The sequence below is a fragment of the Terrapene carolina genome, unplaced genomic scaffold (assembly GCF_002925995.2).
Source record: "Terrapene carolina triunguis isolate 2854851 unplaced genomic scaffold, T_m_triunguis-2.0 Scaffold247, whole genome shotgun sequence".
NCBI lineage: Eukaryota > Metazoa > Chordata > Testudines > Emydidae > Terrapene > Terrapene triunguis.
Window position 1 is genome coordinate 2,638,374 of NW_020664598.1, and position 10,943 is coordinate 2,649,316.

General features: G+C 47.3%; 1 protein-coding gene across 1 annotated transcript; it reads right to left on the reverse strand.

The window, feature by feature from the left end:
• Positions 1 to 3,056: 3,056 nt before the first annotated feature.
• Positions 3,057 to 8,707, reverse strand: TAB1 (TGF-beta activated kinase 1 (MAP3K7) binding protein 1). Its single transcript, XM_026657585.2, is given in 8 exon segments — positions 3,057 to 3,579; positions 3,581 to 3,708; positions 4,052 to 4,274; positions 4,651 to 4,795; positions 4,920 to 5,031; positions 7,039 to 7,152; positions 7,666 to 7,804; positions 8,624 to 8,707. Coding segments are annotated over 7 exon segments (882 nt in total). The 5' UTR covers positions 7,718 to 7,804; positions 8,624 to 8,707; the 3' UTR covers positions 3,057 to 3,471.
• Between the last annotated feature and the right edge of the window lie 2,236 nt (positions 8,708 to 10,943).

The following is a 10,943-nucleotide window of genomic DNA, read 5'->3' on the forward strand; positions in this document are numbered from 1 at the left end:
TGAGGAAAAAACTTACTGAAGCATCTCTAAGGGTGAGATTATCTGTATTCAGTTTGATTAGACATAGATTTGCATGTTTTGTTTTATTTTGCTTGGTAATTTACTTTGTTCTGTCTGTTACTACTTGGAACCACTTAAATCCTACTTTCTGTATTTAATAAAATCACTTTTCTCTTATTAATTAACCCAGAGTATGTGTTAATATCTGAGTGGGCAAACAGCTGTGCATCTCTATCAGTGTTATAGAGGGCGAACAATTTAGGAGTTTACCCTGTATAAGCTTTATACAGGGTAAAACGGATTTATTTGGGTTTAGACCTCATTGGGAGTTGGGCATCTGAGTGTTAAAGGCAGGAACACGTCTGTTAGCTGCTTTCAGGTAAGCCTACAGCTGTTAGGGGACGTGATTCGGACCTGGGTCTGGGTTTGCAGCAGGCTAGCGAGTCTGGCTCAAACCAGGCAGGGTACTGAAGTCCTAGGTTGATGGGGCAGGAAAGCAGGGGCAAAAGTAGTCTTGGCACATCAGGTGGCAGCTCCCAAGGGGGCGGGGTTCTGTGATCCAACCTGTCACAGGCTTATACTGCTCTCCTGTCTTAAAAGGGATCCCCTCTCTCAACCCAACATATGCCATTTCCGTGTCAGGTTTGAATGGATTTGACAAGGGGCCCCTCTCCAGCACGGGCAGATATACCCAGCACCCCAACCTTCCAAGAAGTCCAAAAAGGGCAGATAATTGAACTTTTCTATGATATTTTGGAAAGAAAAATTAGCAGCCAGTACCCACAGCAAGTATGAATCAACGTTGTGTCATGCAAAGCCAACATCATCTGTATTTGGCACATATAGGGAGCCACCCACATGTGTGTTCGGGGCATTTCTTTTGTACTTTTCAGATCAAATGCAGCTCTCTCTGCTAGTCCGGTCCAGCCCACATATTTATGATAAACTCTAATCTTGCCCTGCAGCACTCCCTACTCCACCCCCATGTTATTCTAGTCCTGGACTCCGCTTATCTTTCAAAACATACATATTATTAAGTAATGGCATCCTCTTGCTCTTGCCAGCTCTGACTGCCCCACCCCACAGTCCATCCCGCTGTTTATCAGCAGCAGTCTGTTCTGTCTAAATTTGCATTTGTAAGATCTTCAGTGCACAACTGCTAAGATAAAGTCTGCACAATACCTCGCACGCTTTGGGTACTATATAAAAATAATAATAAACTTTTAGGCTACCTCTTATGTAGCATTTTGCATCAGCACTTTACAAAGCAGGTAGGTATCACATCCCTGTTTTACAGATGGGGAAATGGAGGAAAAGAGAGGTGAAGTGACATGGCCACACTGGGAACAGAACTCAGGTCTCCTGAGGGCTAGTCCATTGCTCTATCCACTAGGCCACAGTGTCTCTCATATTGAGGATAAGAAGTCTCCTAGGAAGCTGACAGGCTCACATGTCCCTTTACTAAGAGACCAGCATCAAGATTTCATTTTCTAATTTATTGTGCTACAATCTGCCCTCCGTAACTACGGTTCTTTGATTCCTGGAGTCTGCTGGAGGCAGACAGAAGCACGTGTGGGGAAATAAGGGAGCTTTACGAGAGCACTCTGTGGACCAGACCTCCTCTCTGAGGATCTGAAGTTACATTTTAACTTGAAGTCCCAAGCTGTATGACTGGATGGGGAAGGGAATTACGAGTGGGATAAAGAGCCTTTCCCTTTCAGGTTACCAGTTCCTGACAAGCTCAGGCCAGTAATTACCTCCAACAACTGGTCAGCGGTCCACTGGAAGTGAACTAGAGGTTCACTTATTTCCTATTGGGCAAGTCTCTGCATTACAGCTAAAACTATTCTGCTGTGACTGAGGTCAGGGCTTGAAAGTCCAATAACTGCGGGAGCCAAGGAGACTAAAATCCCTGCGCTCTTGCTTAAGAAGGGCCCTTCCCAAAAAGGTCCAAGACACACATGCAGGGAGAAGCTGGCATGCTACTGACTGTCTCACCTGTTCTGAAGGTTTCAGTCTCTAGGGCTGTCATCCCAACACCTTTCTTTCACCAGCACTAAAATTCACTCTAAAGAAAACACAGCAAGCCACGCAGGTGACAGTAGCTATAAGTTATTTATTCTGCAAAACAGAGGTATCTTCTATGGAGTTAAACACTGGTATCACAGCGTAGGGTTTCTGCACTTCAATGTACAATGACTCCGTATATATACATACAATGTACAGCCACTGTACAGACATCTGCTCTTGCCCTCGCCATAACAGAGCCCTCCTTGCTGACTTTGTCCATAATACTGGTGGTGAGGGATAAGTTTGTGACCCCTTCCCATATTTATGGGGTTTCCCAGAGAAGGTGGTGAAATGCAAAGGCCACACACATGTTGATGAGACAGTTGCACCAGCACCCAAGCCCAGGGTTCATCACAGCCTGGATCCCGGTTACAACTCATGACAGAACCTGGCCACCACCTGGAGTTATTTCATTCTCACCTCAGTCTTCATTTGCTCCTCTGGGCGAGCTCCTGGTGGTTGCAAGGCACCCCTCTTCTCCCTACATCAGGACACTGTCAATATTCCCTGTTCACCATGGTCCATGTTCCAAAGCCGGTAGAACTCTGCAAAGTCCACGTAGGGCTCAACACGTCCATCCTCATCTGGCTGGAGTGAGTGGGAGGGGCGGGAGCGGAAGAGGCCCCCATCTGAGCTCGAGCTGCTGCTCTGGGTATGGGTGTTTGTGGACTGGAGAGTCACTGTTGGGCTCTGACTGCAGAAAAGGGCAGGGAGAGAACAGAGACATGTTCATTTTAATCTGTCCATGCCTAGTGCATATCAAATGCCAATGCCTCTTAACCGTATCAAAATTACCCTCCCCGCGGCTAACAGACACACGTAGCTGCGGTCCCTCACTCCTCCAGGAACATTATAGAGACATGTTCAGATCCACTCTTGATATTCACAGGTGATAAGAGAGCTGCCTCATCATGACAGGCCTGATGCATGGAACATCTGAGGGGTGGAGGACAGAGTAAGAGAAAACTGAGGGGGAAAAATCAGACTTCCTTCCTTGCCCCTACAGCAGAGTCTGGCAATAAGAAGCGCTTTTCACCGTGTGAACTGCAACGTGGATGTGGCAGCTCCACTCTTCCTGGAACAACTGGAAGGTGGGAACCAAAAAGTTACTGGCACAGCAGGAGGTGTACGCCCCCCTCTATGGCAAAGGTGGCGCTGAAATCAAAGCCAACCATGATCTTGCATGGTGGAGAAATGCCCCTTCCAAAAATATGATGTAAATTCAACCCTTCTTTTCTTTTCTTCTGCGTGCAATCCACCAGACAGACAGGCGACCCACACAGCCACAGCCTCTCCATGGGCCAGCCAGCTGACCTGAGGCCCTTGATGGAGTGGGCAAGCCCAGGCTCCCCTACCACTGCCCAGGTGCTGACTACTAGACCACCCAGTCCACCAAGGATCCTATTTATTCCACCACCCAAATCGCACCGAGTGAGAAGCAGGGGGGGACAATTGGTACTGAAACAGCACACAGCATTTACTTAGTGAGCGTGGGTGTGGCTTCATCCAGGGTGGAGCTGCTGTGGGCACCGTTGACCATCTGGCCTTGGGAAGGCATGACAAGGGACAGCGTTACGCTGGTCTTGCTTGTGCTCTGGGCACTGGAGTATGGCACAGAGACAGGATAGATACGGCCTCCTGAGAAGGGGAGAAAAAGGAACATAACAGCTGTCATGAGATGTGGGAGAGTGCATGGAAACCCCAGTGTCTGTAGTTCCCCACAACTGCCAGAGGGGTGTCCTGGCCTACTGAGATCCAATATGTCCCCAGTTGCTCTCTCCAGTGCCCTCCAGTCTCTGAATCACACTGTGCAAGGACACCTTGGACACCTGGTACTGAAGTGACAATTCCCTTAAGGTAGAGGGGAACAAAATCTCCACTGAAGGCTTCTTCCCCTGGCATCAGATCAGTGTTGGCAGGACAGAGGGGTACTAATCTCCACTCCACCCACCCTCTTTTTCCTGTTCTCCCCCTCCCATACCTTGTGTCGGAGTCAGCATGGGCTGGCTCATCTCGCCCAGCGGGTACCCAAAGTTCCTCACCAGCAGCGTCATGTCTTCATGCCAGGGGCAGAACTTGGATCGTTCCCCACCACTGGCAAAAGTGTCACAGTGGATCCGCTTAACCCGGTCCACCACAGCCTGCGCCACTGCATCCAGCGATGTTTGCTTAGCAAACTCTGTGGCAATCATGGCTGCGATCTCCTGACCGTGGAGAGAGAAAAGGACTTTAGGAGAGGATTCTGGGGGAACTCTGACCCAGCCATCCAGCATAAAAGGTTCTTATGGTAACTGCCCAGTCAGATAGTTGGAGAGGCCTGAATGTCCCACCTTGAATTGACCTTTGTGGTCTGGAACCATCCCACTGCCCCAATGAACTGCTCCATTTCAAGAGAGGGAAAGCAGCTGGGAAAAACCACTCTGCCAGAACAGCTCACTCACCCCACTGCAGACTGGGATGATGCACACAACCATGCTGGCACTAACAGGACATCAGTGCAAGGCAGCTTGCGTGAGTGGAGCTGGTACCGATGGGATGATTTAACACCTTTGGGAATGCCTCCAGCCAGGAAGATCTCACCTGATTGGCCTGCCCGGGCCCGTGAGCCGCCTCCAAAGCTTTGTAGAGCCCTTCTGACATGAGTACCAGGAAGCCAGTCACCCCATCCAATGGCTGCCCTCCATGGATTTCAGGCTCTGATATGATGGGCTTAGATTTAGCAGCACTGAATGGAGAAAGCTGATTTAGTATTTAATAGAGTGACGCAGGCAGGTGGAAGGGGGAACCTGCCTTCAGAAGGAAGCAGGGCTGGGGAGAGAGCAAGACCACAAAGTTGAACTTTTTCTAACCTAAGCAGTTCAATATCAGTGTAGCCATATTTGACCTTGTAATCCCCAATGCGCCGGGTGCTCTCTTGCCCACAGATAGTTCCAACTTGCTTTATTTTCCCTGCATCCAAACCTGACAGATAAAGAAAAAAAGTTAATTGATTCTTTGATATACTTGCTGAAGTTCCTGCACTTGTATCCTGAGGAAGGAGAAAGGAAACACCCATAGTTAAAGATACCACAAAGGGTAAACTAAGGGACATGAAGAGACATCAGGAAACCTCCAAGAACTCAACAGGGAAGGGAGGAAGAGTAGCTCATCCTGTCCCAGTTTTTGCAGGAGACAGCTTTCCCCCATCAGTTGCTCCAGGAACTTGAGAGAAGAGCAAGAGAGCACACGTACATGTACACACACACATACAGTGAATTGGACAGTTGGCCCTGGGACAAAAAGCTCACATCCTGTTCCAAAGCCACTACTAGCTGCAGTGCTGGGTGTACAGGATTTCCAGAAACACGGTGGAACTTTATGACAAGGTTGCCTGTAGACCCTGCAAAAGGGGAGAGAAGGGTGTCTTATGTGAAATAAGATGCAAGGGTCTCTGTCCAGCTGCCTCTCCATGTGCGACTGCCACCCCAGCCCCCAACCTCTGTATGACGGCTTCAGCCCCACTGCACCATCTTTGTAATCCAGGAGTTGAGTGAGTGAGGAGAACAAGCAAATTCAATGCCTCTTACAGATTAGGTGCCTACATTAGCATCAGCTGCTCCCGAGAAAAGGGTAAAAAACCCATTGATCAGAGCAGCAAGCAGGCAGTTAGTTATATGGAAAAAAAGTTAGAAGGAATAGGAATATAAACCCTTATGCTTCAGGACATAAACCAATCACTAACTAGCAGCGGTTAGGAAGGAACTTCACATCTGGGCAGGTTAGTTGTCCATTCTGGGGGTTCTAGCATCTTCCATTGAATCATTGGGTCGTGACTACTATTAGAGACAGAATTCTGGACTAGGCAGGCCTCGAGAGTCTGATCTGCACTGGCAATTCCCATGTTCCTAGTTATGACCGGACAACAGGCACAAAAATTTTTTGGAAAAAATTAGCTCTAGAGGGTGACTATCACCACCCCAAGGTGAACGCAGGAGTCCAGGTCAGACTCCCATTTGATTCCAATCACATTCACTACGTGGACGGTCCAACATCTACTCCCAATAGCAAGGCACAGCCCTGAAATCTGCTGCAGGCTGAGACTGACTCAGTCATTTAGTGTGGCTGACTTGCTGACTCCTGGCATGGATGATTCTTGCGATTGACAGACCAGTACAAAGAGGCTCCTGGTCTGCTAACCAGTCAGTGTGTATGCTCCAGCCTTTACATATGCCTGTCAGTCTCAAGTGTTGCATAAAGGCTGCTAGGAGTTAGATATCGATTGCCAGTAAAACCAGAAGGCACAACCAAAATGGAGCTTAACCAAGTAAGGGAGAGCATCAGGAACAATGTTAAACTTCTGATACATCCACCTCTAGTGTCAGTGGGCTGTAACTGCAGACAGAATCAAGTAGGATACACTGGCTGGCTAGGGGATTGGGTGTGCAGGCAGCAGAGTGCATAGCATGGGGCCCTGGGGAAAAGGAGCCTTATGTGACTGTGTAGTCCATAAGCCTGAGGCCACCACTGGTTTTTGGGGGTGTTTGGCTGCATATATCACCACCCAGAATGCCCCTCCAGCTCATAGCTACTTCCCAGGTGCTTCTGGAGAACAAGATGTAAGGTGCTGGACTGACAGCCCTGAGACAAAATCCTCTCTATCCCCACAACAGGTATAGCACAGGCGGCAGCAGCAGTGCAAGCTCCAATTCCATATTATTCCTCATTAATGTATGTAACCTAGCCCTGGAGGGACCTACTCTGGGGTGAGAAGGGAGTTCAGTCACCATGGCTCATTCATTCCTTGGCCTCTCTGCTTGACTGCCAGCAAAAGGCCAAAATAGTGCCAAATGAGAAGGGGGTTTTGTGAGGCAGACACCAGTACGGATTGGAACTGGACCGAGCTCTGACCGCTTTTTCATCATCCCGGAGGGCTGCCTATCTCTGGCTCCACTGAGCACAGCTCCCCTCTTTCTGGGGCTCATCACTTACCCAGCTGGGAGAAGCGGAAGAGCTCATCCTCATTCTCCGTGGTGTGGTCCACGTTCAGCTGTGTCACCTGCAACCCGTCCACCGTAGACTTGCACAGCAGTGCGCGGTTTGTACCTGTGGTGGGAGCAGCATGTGAGGACCTGGTGACTATAAAGAGAGGGTGGAGAGGTGGAAGAGAGGGAGAAAATCCGAAGGGATGATAGGAGGAAAGGGGAACAAGGGAGGAAAAGAGGGAAGGGAATGAAGAACACACAAACCTTCACAGCAATCTCCTACAAATAGCTCCTCAATAGCATACAAAACAATCTGGACCAACCCCTAATCCAGTGCCTGCAAACATAGACGGTTCCTTTCTTCCCTAGGGAACTGCACTACTGTACAGAAGCCCCTTTCCCATGTGTCTCTGGTCACAAACATTAGATCAGCCAACCTTTGGAGAGGCGCAGACCCAGCAACCAGCTTCTGGACCATTTTGATTTCACTGCCATCCCCAATTAACTTGAGTGCATTTCTCACAATGTAAGAAGCAATCCAATTGTTCCCCAAGCTCAGGTTCTCCTCACTCTGCCAGAGCTGCAGCCACCCTCAGAAATATCAAGATCGAGCAGGTGCAGAAGAGGAACACACCTACATTGGCGATGTAGAGCTTGTTGTTGAGTATGACAGCCACAACAGCCATAGCTCCTCCAGAGATCTCCCGCTCTAAGGCCTTCAGTCTCTCCAGGATCTTCTGGTACTGAGAAGGCAGCTGGTGGTGGGGTACTCCCTAGAACACAGGATAAGGGGGGAGCTTAAACTTACACAACCCATGGCATCGAAATCACAACCGGACACTGTAAGCTCTTCAGGGCAGGGACCATCTTTAATCTTGTGTCTTGTGCAGAGCCGAGCACATTGTTTAGCACTGAAAAATAACAGTGCCAGATCTGACATACCTTGGAGACAGAAGTCCTGTTTATTGGCAGAACAGACACTTCATAGGCACAGAGGCCATGCCCACTTCCCTGCCTGTATGCCTCAGCCTTGTCTTAGAAGGAATACATCTATAATGGTGATTGCAGAGTTTAGTCTCCATGACCCATTCAGTTCTTGGCCTCTCTGCTGAGACTAACAGTAAGAGGTCCAAGTAGTGCCAGTGGTGATGGTGGGTTAATGTGATGTGGGAATGCTGGGAATTGGATTGAGATCCCTAAATCATTTCACACAAGCCAACAAATGATCACCAGAGGGTAACTATTTTCAGTTACAGCAGGGGTTCTCAGACTTTTGTACTGGTGACCCCTATCACACAGCAAGCCTCTGAGTGCGACCCCCCCTTAGACATTAAAAACACTTTTTTATATATTTAACACCATTATAAATGCTGGATGCAAAGTGGAGTTTGGGGTGGAGGCTGACAGCTCGCGACCCCCCATATAATACCCTCGCAACCCCCTAAGGGGTCCCGACCACTAGTTTGAGAACCCCTGAGTTACAGCCTCCCATGGGCCAGACTGAGGCCAGTGCCCTAGAGGCAAGAGGCTTCAAATCCCATCCAGCAATTTGGAGGGGGCAGGGATGCATCGCTTCACTAAAGTCAGATTACCTCTGGCAGCTGGGACTGAAGGCTGGCCTTCTCTGCCAAAGCATCATCAATGGACTCCAGAAAACTTCTTTCTGCCACGTCAAAAGCCTTTGAGGGGACAGGAAATATTAATAGGAGACAAGTTAGCAGCAGCTGTTTTGCAAACACAGCAATCTGATGTCTGCTTACCTTCCATCCTAACAAAAACTTAAACTAGTCAACAACTTTACAAACTGATGTATAGACTTGTATATACACAGGGATCACTACACCCACCAGTGAAGTGCAACCACTTTGAAGTGGAATGGTGAAACTGGGTAACAGCACGTAGGAATCTTATGCAACAGTTAAGGGCAGGAAATGAAAAATTAAACTCACAAGGAGACCAGAGAAATCTACTGCTGCTTTAGGAAATCGGTTTCACAATCCCATCTCCCCACATCCTAAATGTTTTCACTTCACTCACTCTCATAAACAAAAAAGGTCAATGGTGACCCGATACTCAACACAATTAATATTAACAAGCAGAGGGAAGGAACACAAGCCAAAATATGGAAAGAAAATGTTAAAGAATATTTAGATAAATTAAATGTATTCAAGTTGGCAGGGCCTGATTACATTCATCCTAGGGTACTTAAGGAACTAGCTACGCAATCTCAGAAGCATTAGCAATTATTTTCAAGAACTCCCAGAGGAGGGATGAAGTCCCAGAGTACTGGAGAACAGCAAACATAGTACGTATCTTTAAAAAGGGGAATGAAGAGGACCCAGGGAATTATAGACCAGGCATCCTAATTTCAATACCTGGAGAGATACTGGAACAAATGATTAAATAATCAATTTGTAAGCACCTAGAGGATAAAAGGGTTATAAAGAATAGCCAGCATGGATTTGTCAAGAACAAATCATCCCAGTCCAACCTAATTTCCTTCTTTGACAGAATTACTGGCATAGTGGAAGCAGTAGATGTGAGTGATATATCTTGATTTTAGTAAGGCTTTTGACACAGCCCCACATGACATTCTCATAAGAAAACTAAGAAAAATGCAGTCTAGATGAAAACACTATAAGGTGGGTGCCCAACTGGTTGAAAAACTGTACTCAAAAGAGTAGTTATCAATTGTTTGCTATCGAACTGGGATAATGTATCTAGCAGGGTCCCACAGGGGTCAGTCCTGGGTCTGGTACTAGTCAATATATTCATTAATGATTTGGATAATGGAGTGGAGAGTATGCTTGTAAAATGTGTGGATGACACCGGGCTGGGAGGGATTGAAAGCACACTGGAGGACAAGATTAGAATTCAAAAAGACCTTGACAAATTAGAGAACTGGTCTGAAATCAACAAGATGAAATTAAATAAAGACAAGTGCAAAGTACTTCACTTAGGAAGGAAAAATCAAATGCACAACCACAAAATGGGGACTAACTGGCTAGGGGGTAACACAGCTGAAAAGGGCCTGGGCTATAGCGGATCACAAACTGAATATGAGCCAACAACGTGATGCAGTTGCAAAAAAAGCTAATATCATTCTGAGGTGTATTAACAGGAGTGTTGTATGTAAGACATGAGAGGTAACTGTCCTGCTCTACTCGACATTCTTGAGGCCTCAGCTGGAGTACTGGGTCCAATTCTGGGCACCACATTTTAAGAAAGATGAGGATGAACTGGAGAGAGTCCAGAGAGCAACAAAAGTGATAAAAGGTTTAGAAAACTTGACCTATGAGGAACGATTAAAAAAACTGGGCCCATTTAGTCTTGAGAAAAGAAGACTGAGGCAGGGACCTGATGACAGTCTTCAAATATAATAAGGGCTGTTACAAAAAGGATGGTGATCAATTGATCGTCATGTCAGCAGAAGGTAGGACAAGAAGTAATGGGGCTTAATCAGCATCAATGGAGATTTAGATTAGATATTAGGAAAAACTTTCTAACTAAAAGGGTAGTTAAATTCTGGAATTGACTTCCAAGAGAAGTTGTGGAATTTCCACTGTTGGAGGTTTTAAGAAACAGGATAGACAAACAACTGTCAGGGGTGGTCTAGGTTTATTTGGTCCTGTCTCAGAGCAAGGGGCTGGATTTGATGATCCTTTGAGGTTCCTTCCATCTCTACAGTCACCTCTTTCTCCTTATAATCCCCTTCTCAAGCTGACCTGTTCCTATGTCCAAGAAAGACTGAATGCAGCTTCCTGCAGAGTTGTTAACACTGCACTAAGGGAAGTAGAGTGACAGAGGAAGGCTAGGCAAAAGTGAAATGAATACTGCTGTTCCACATTCTCAAGCCAAGTGCGCTCCCAGCTCCTGCCAGATGTCCACAATCTTCTCCCCGCCCTTTAAGAG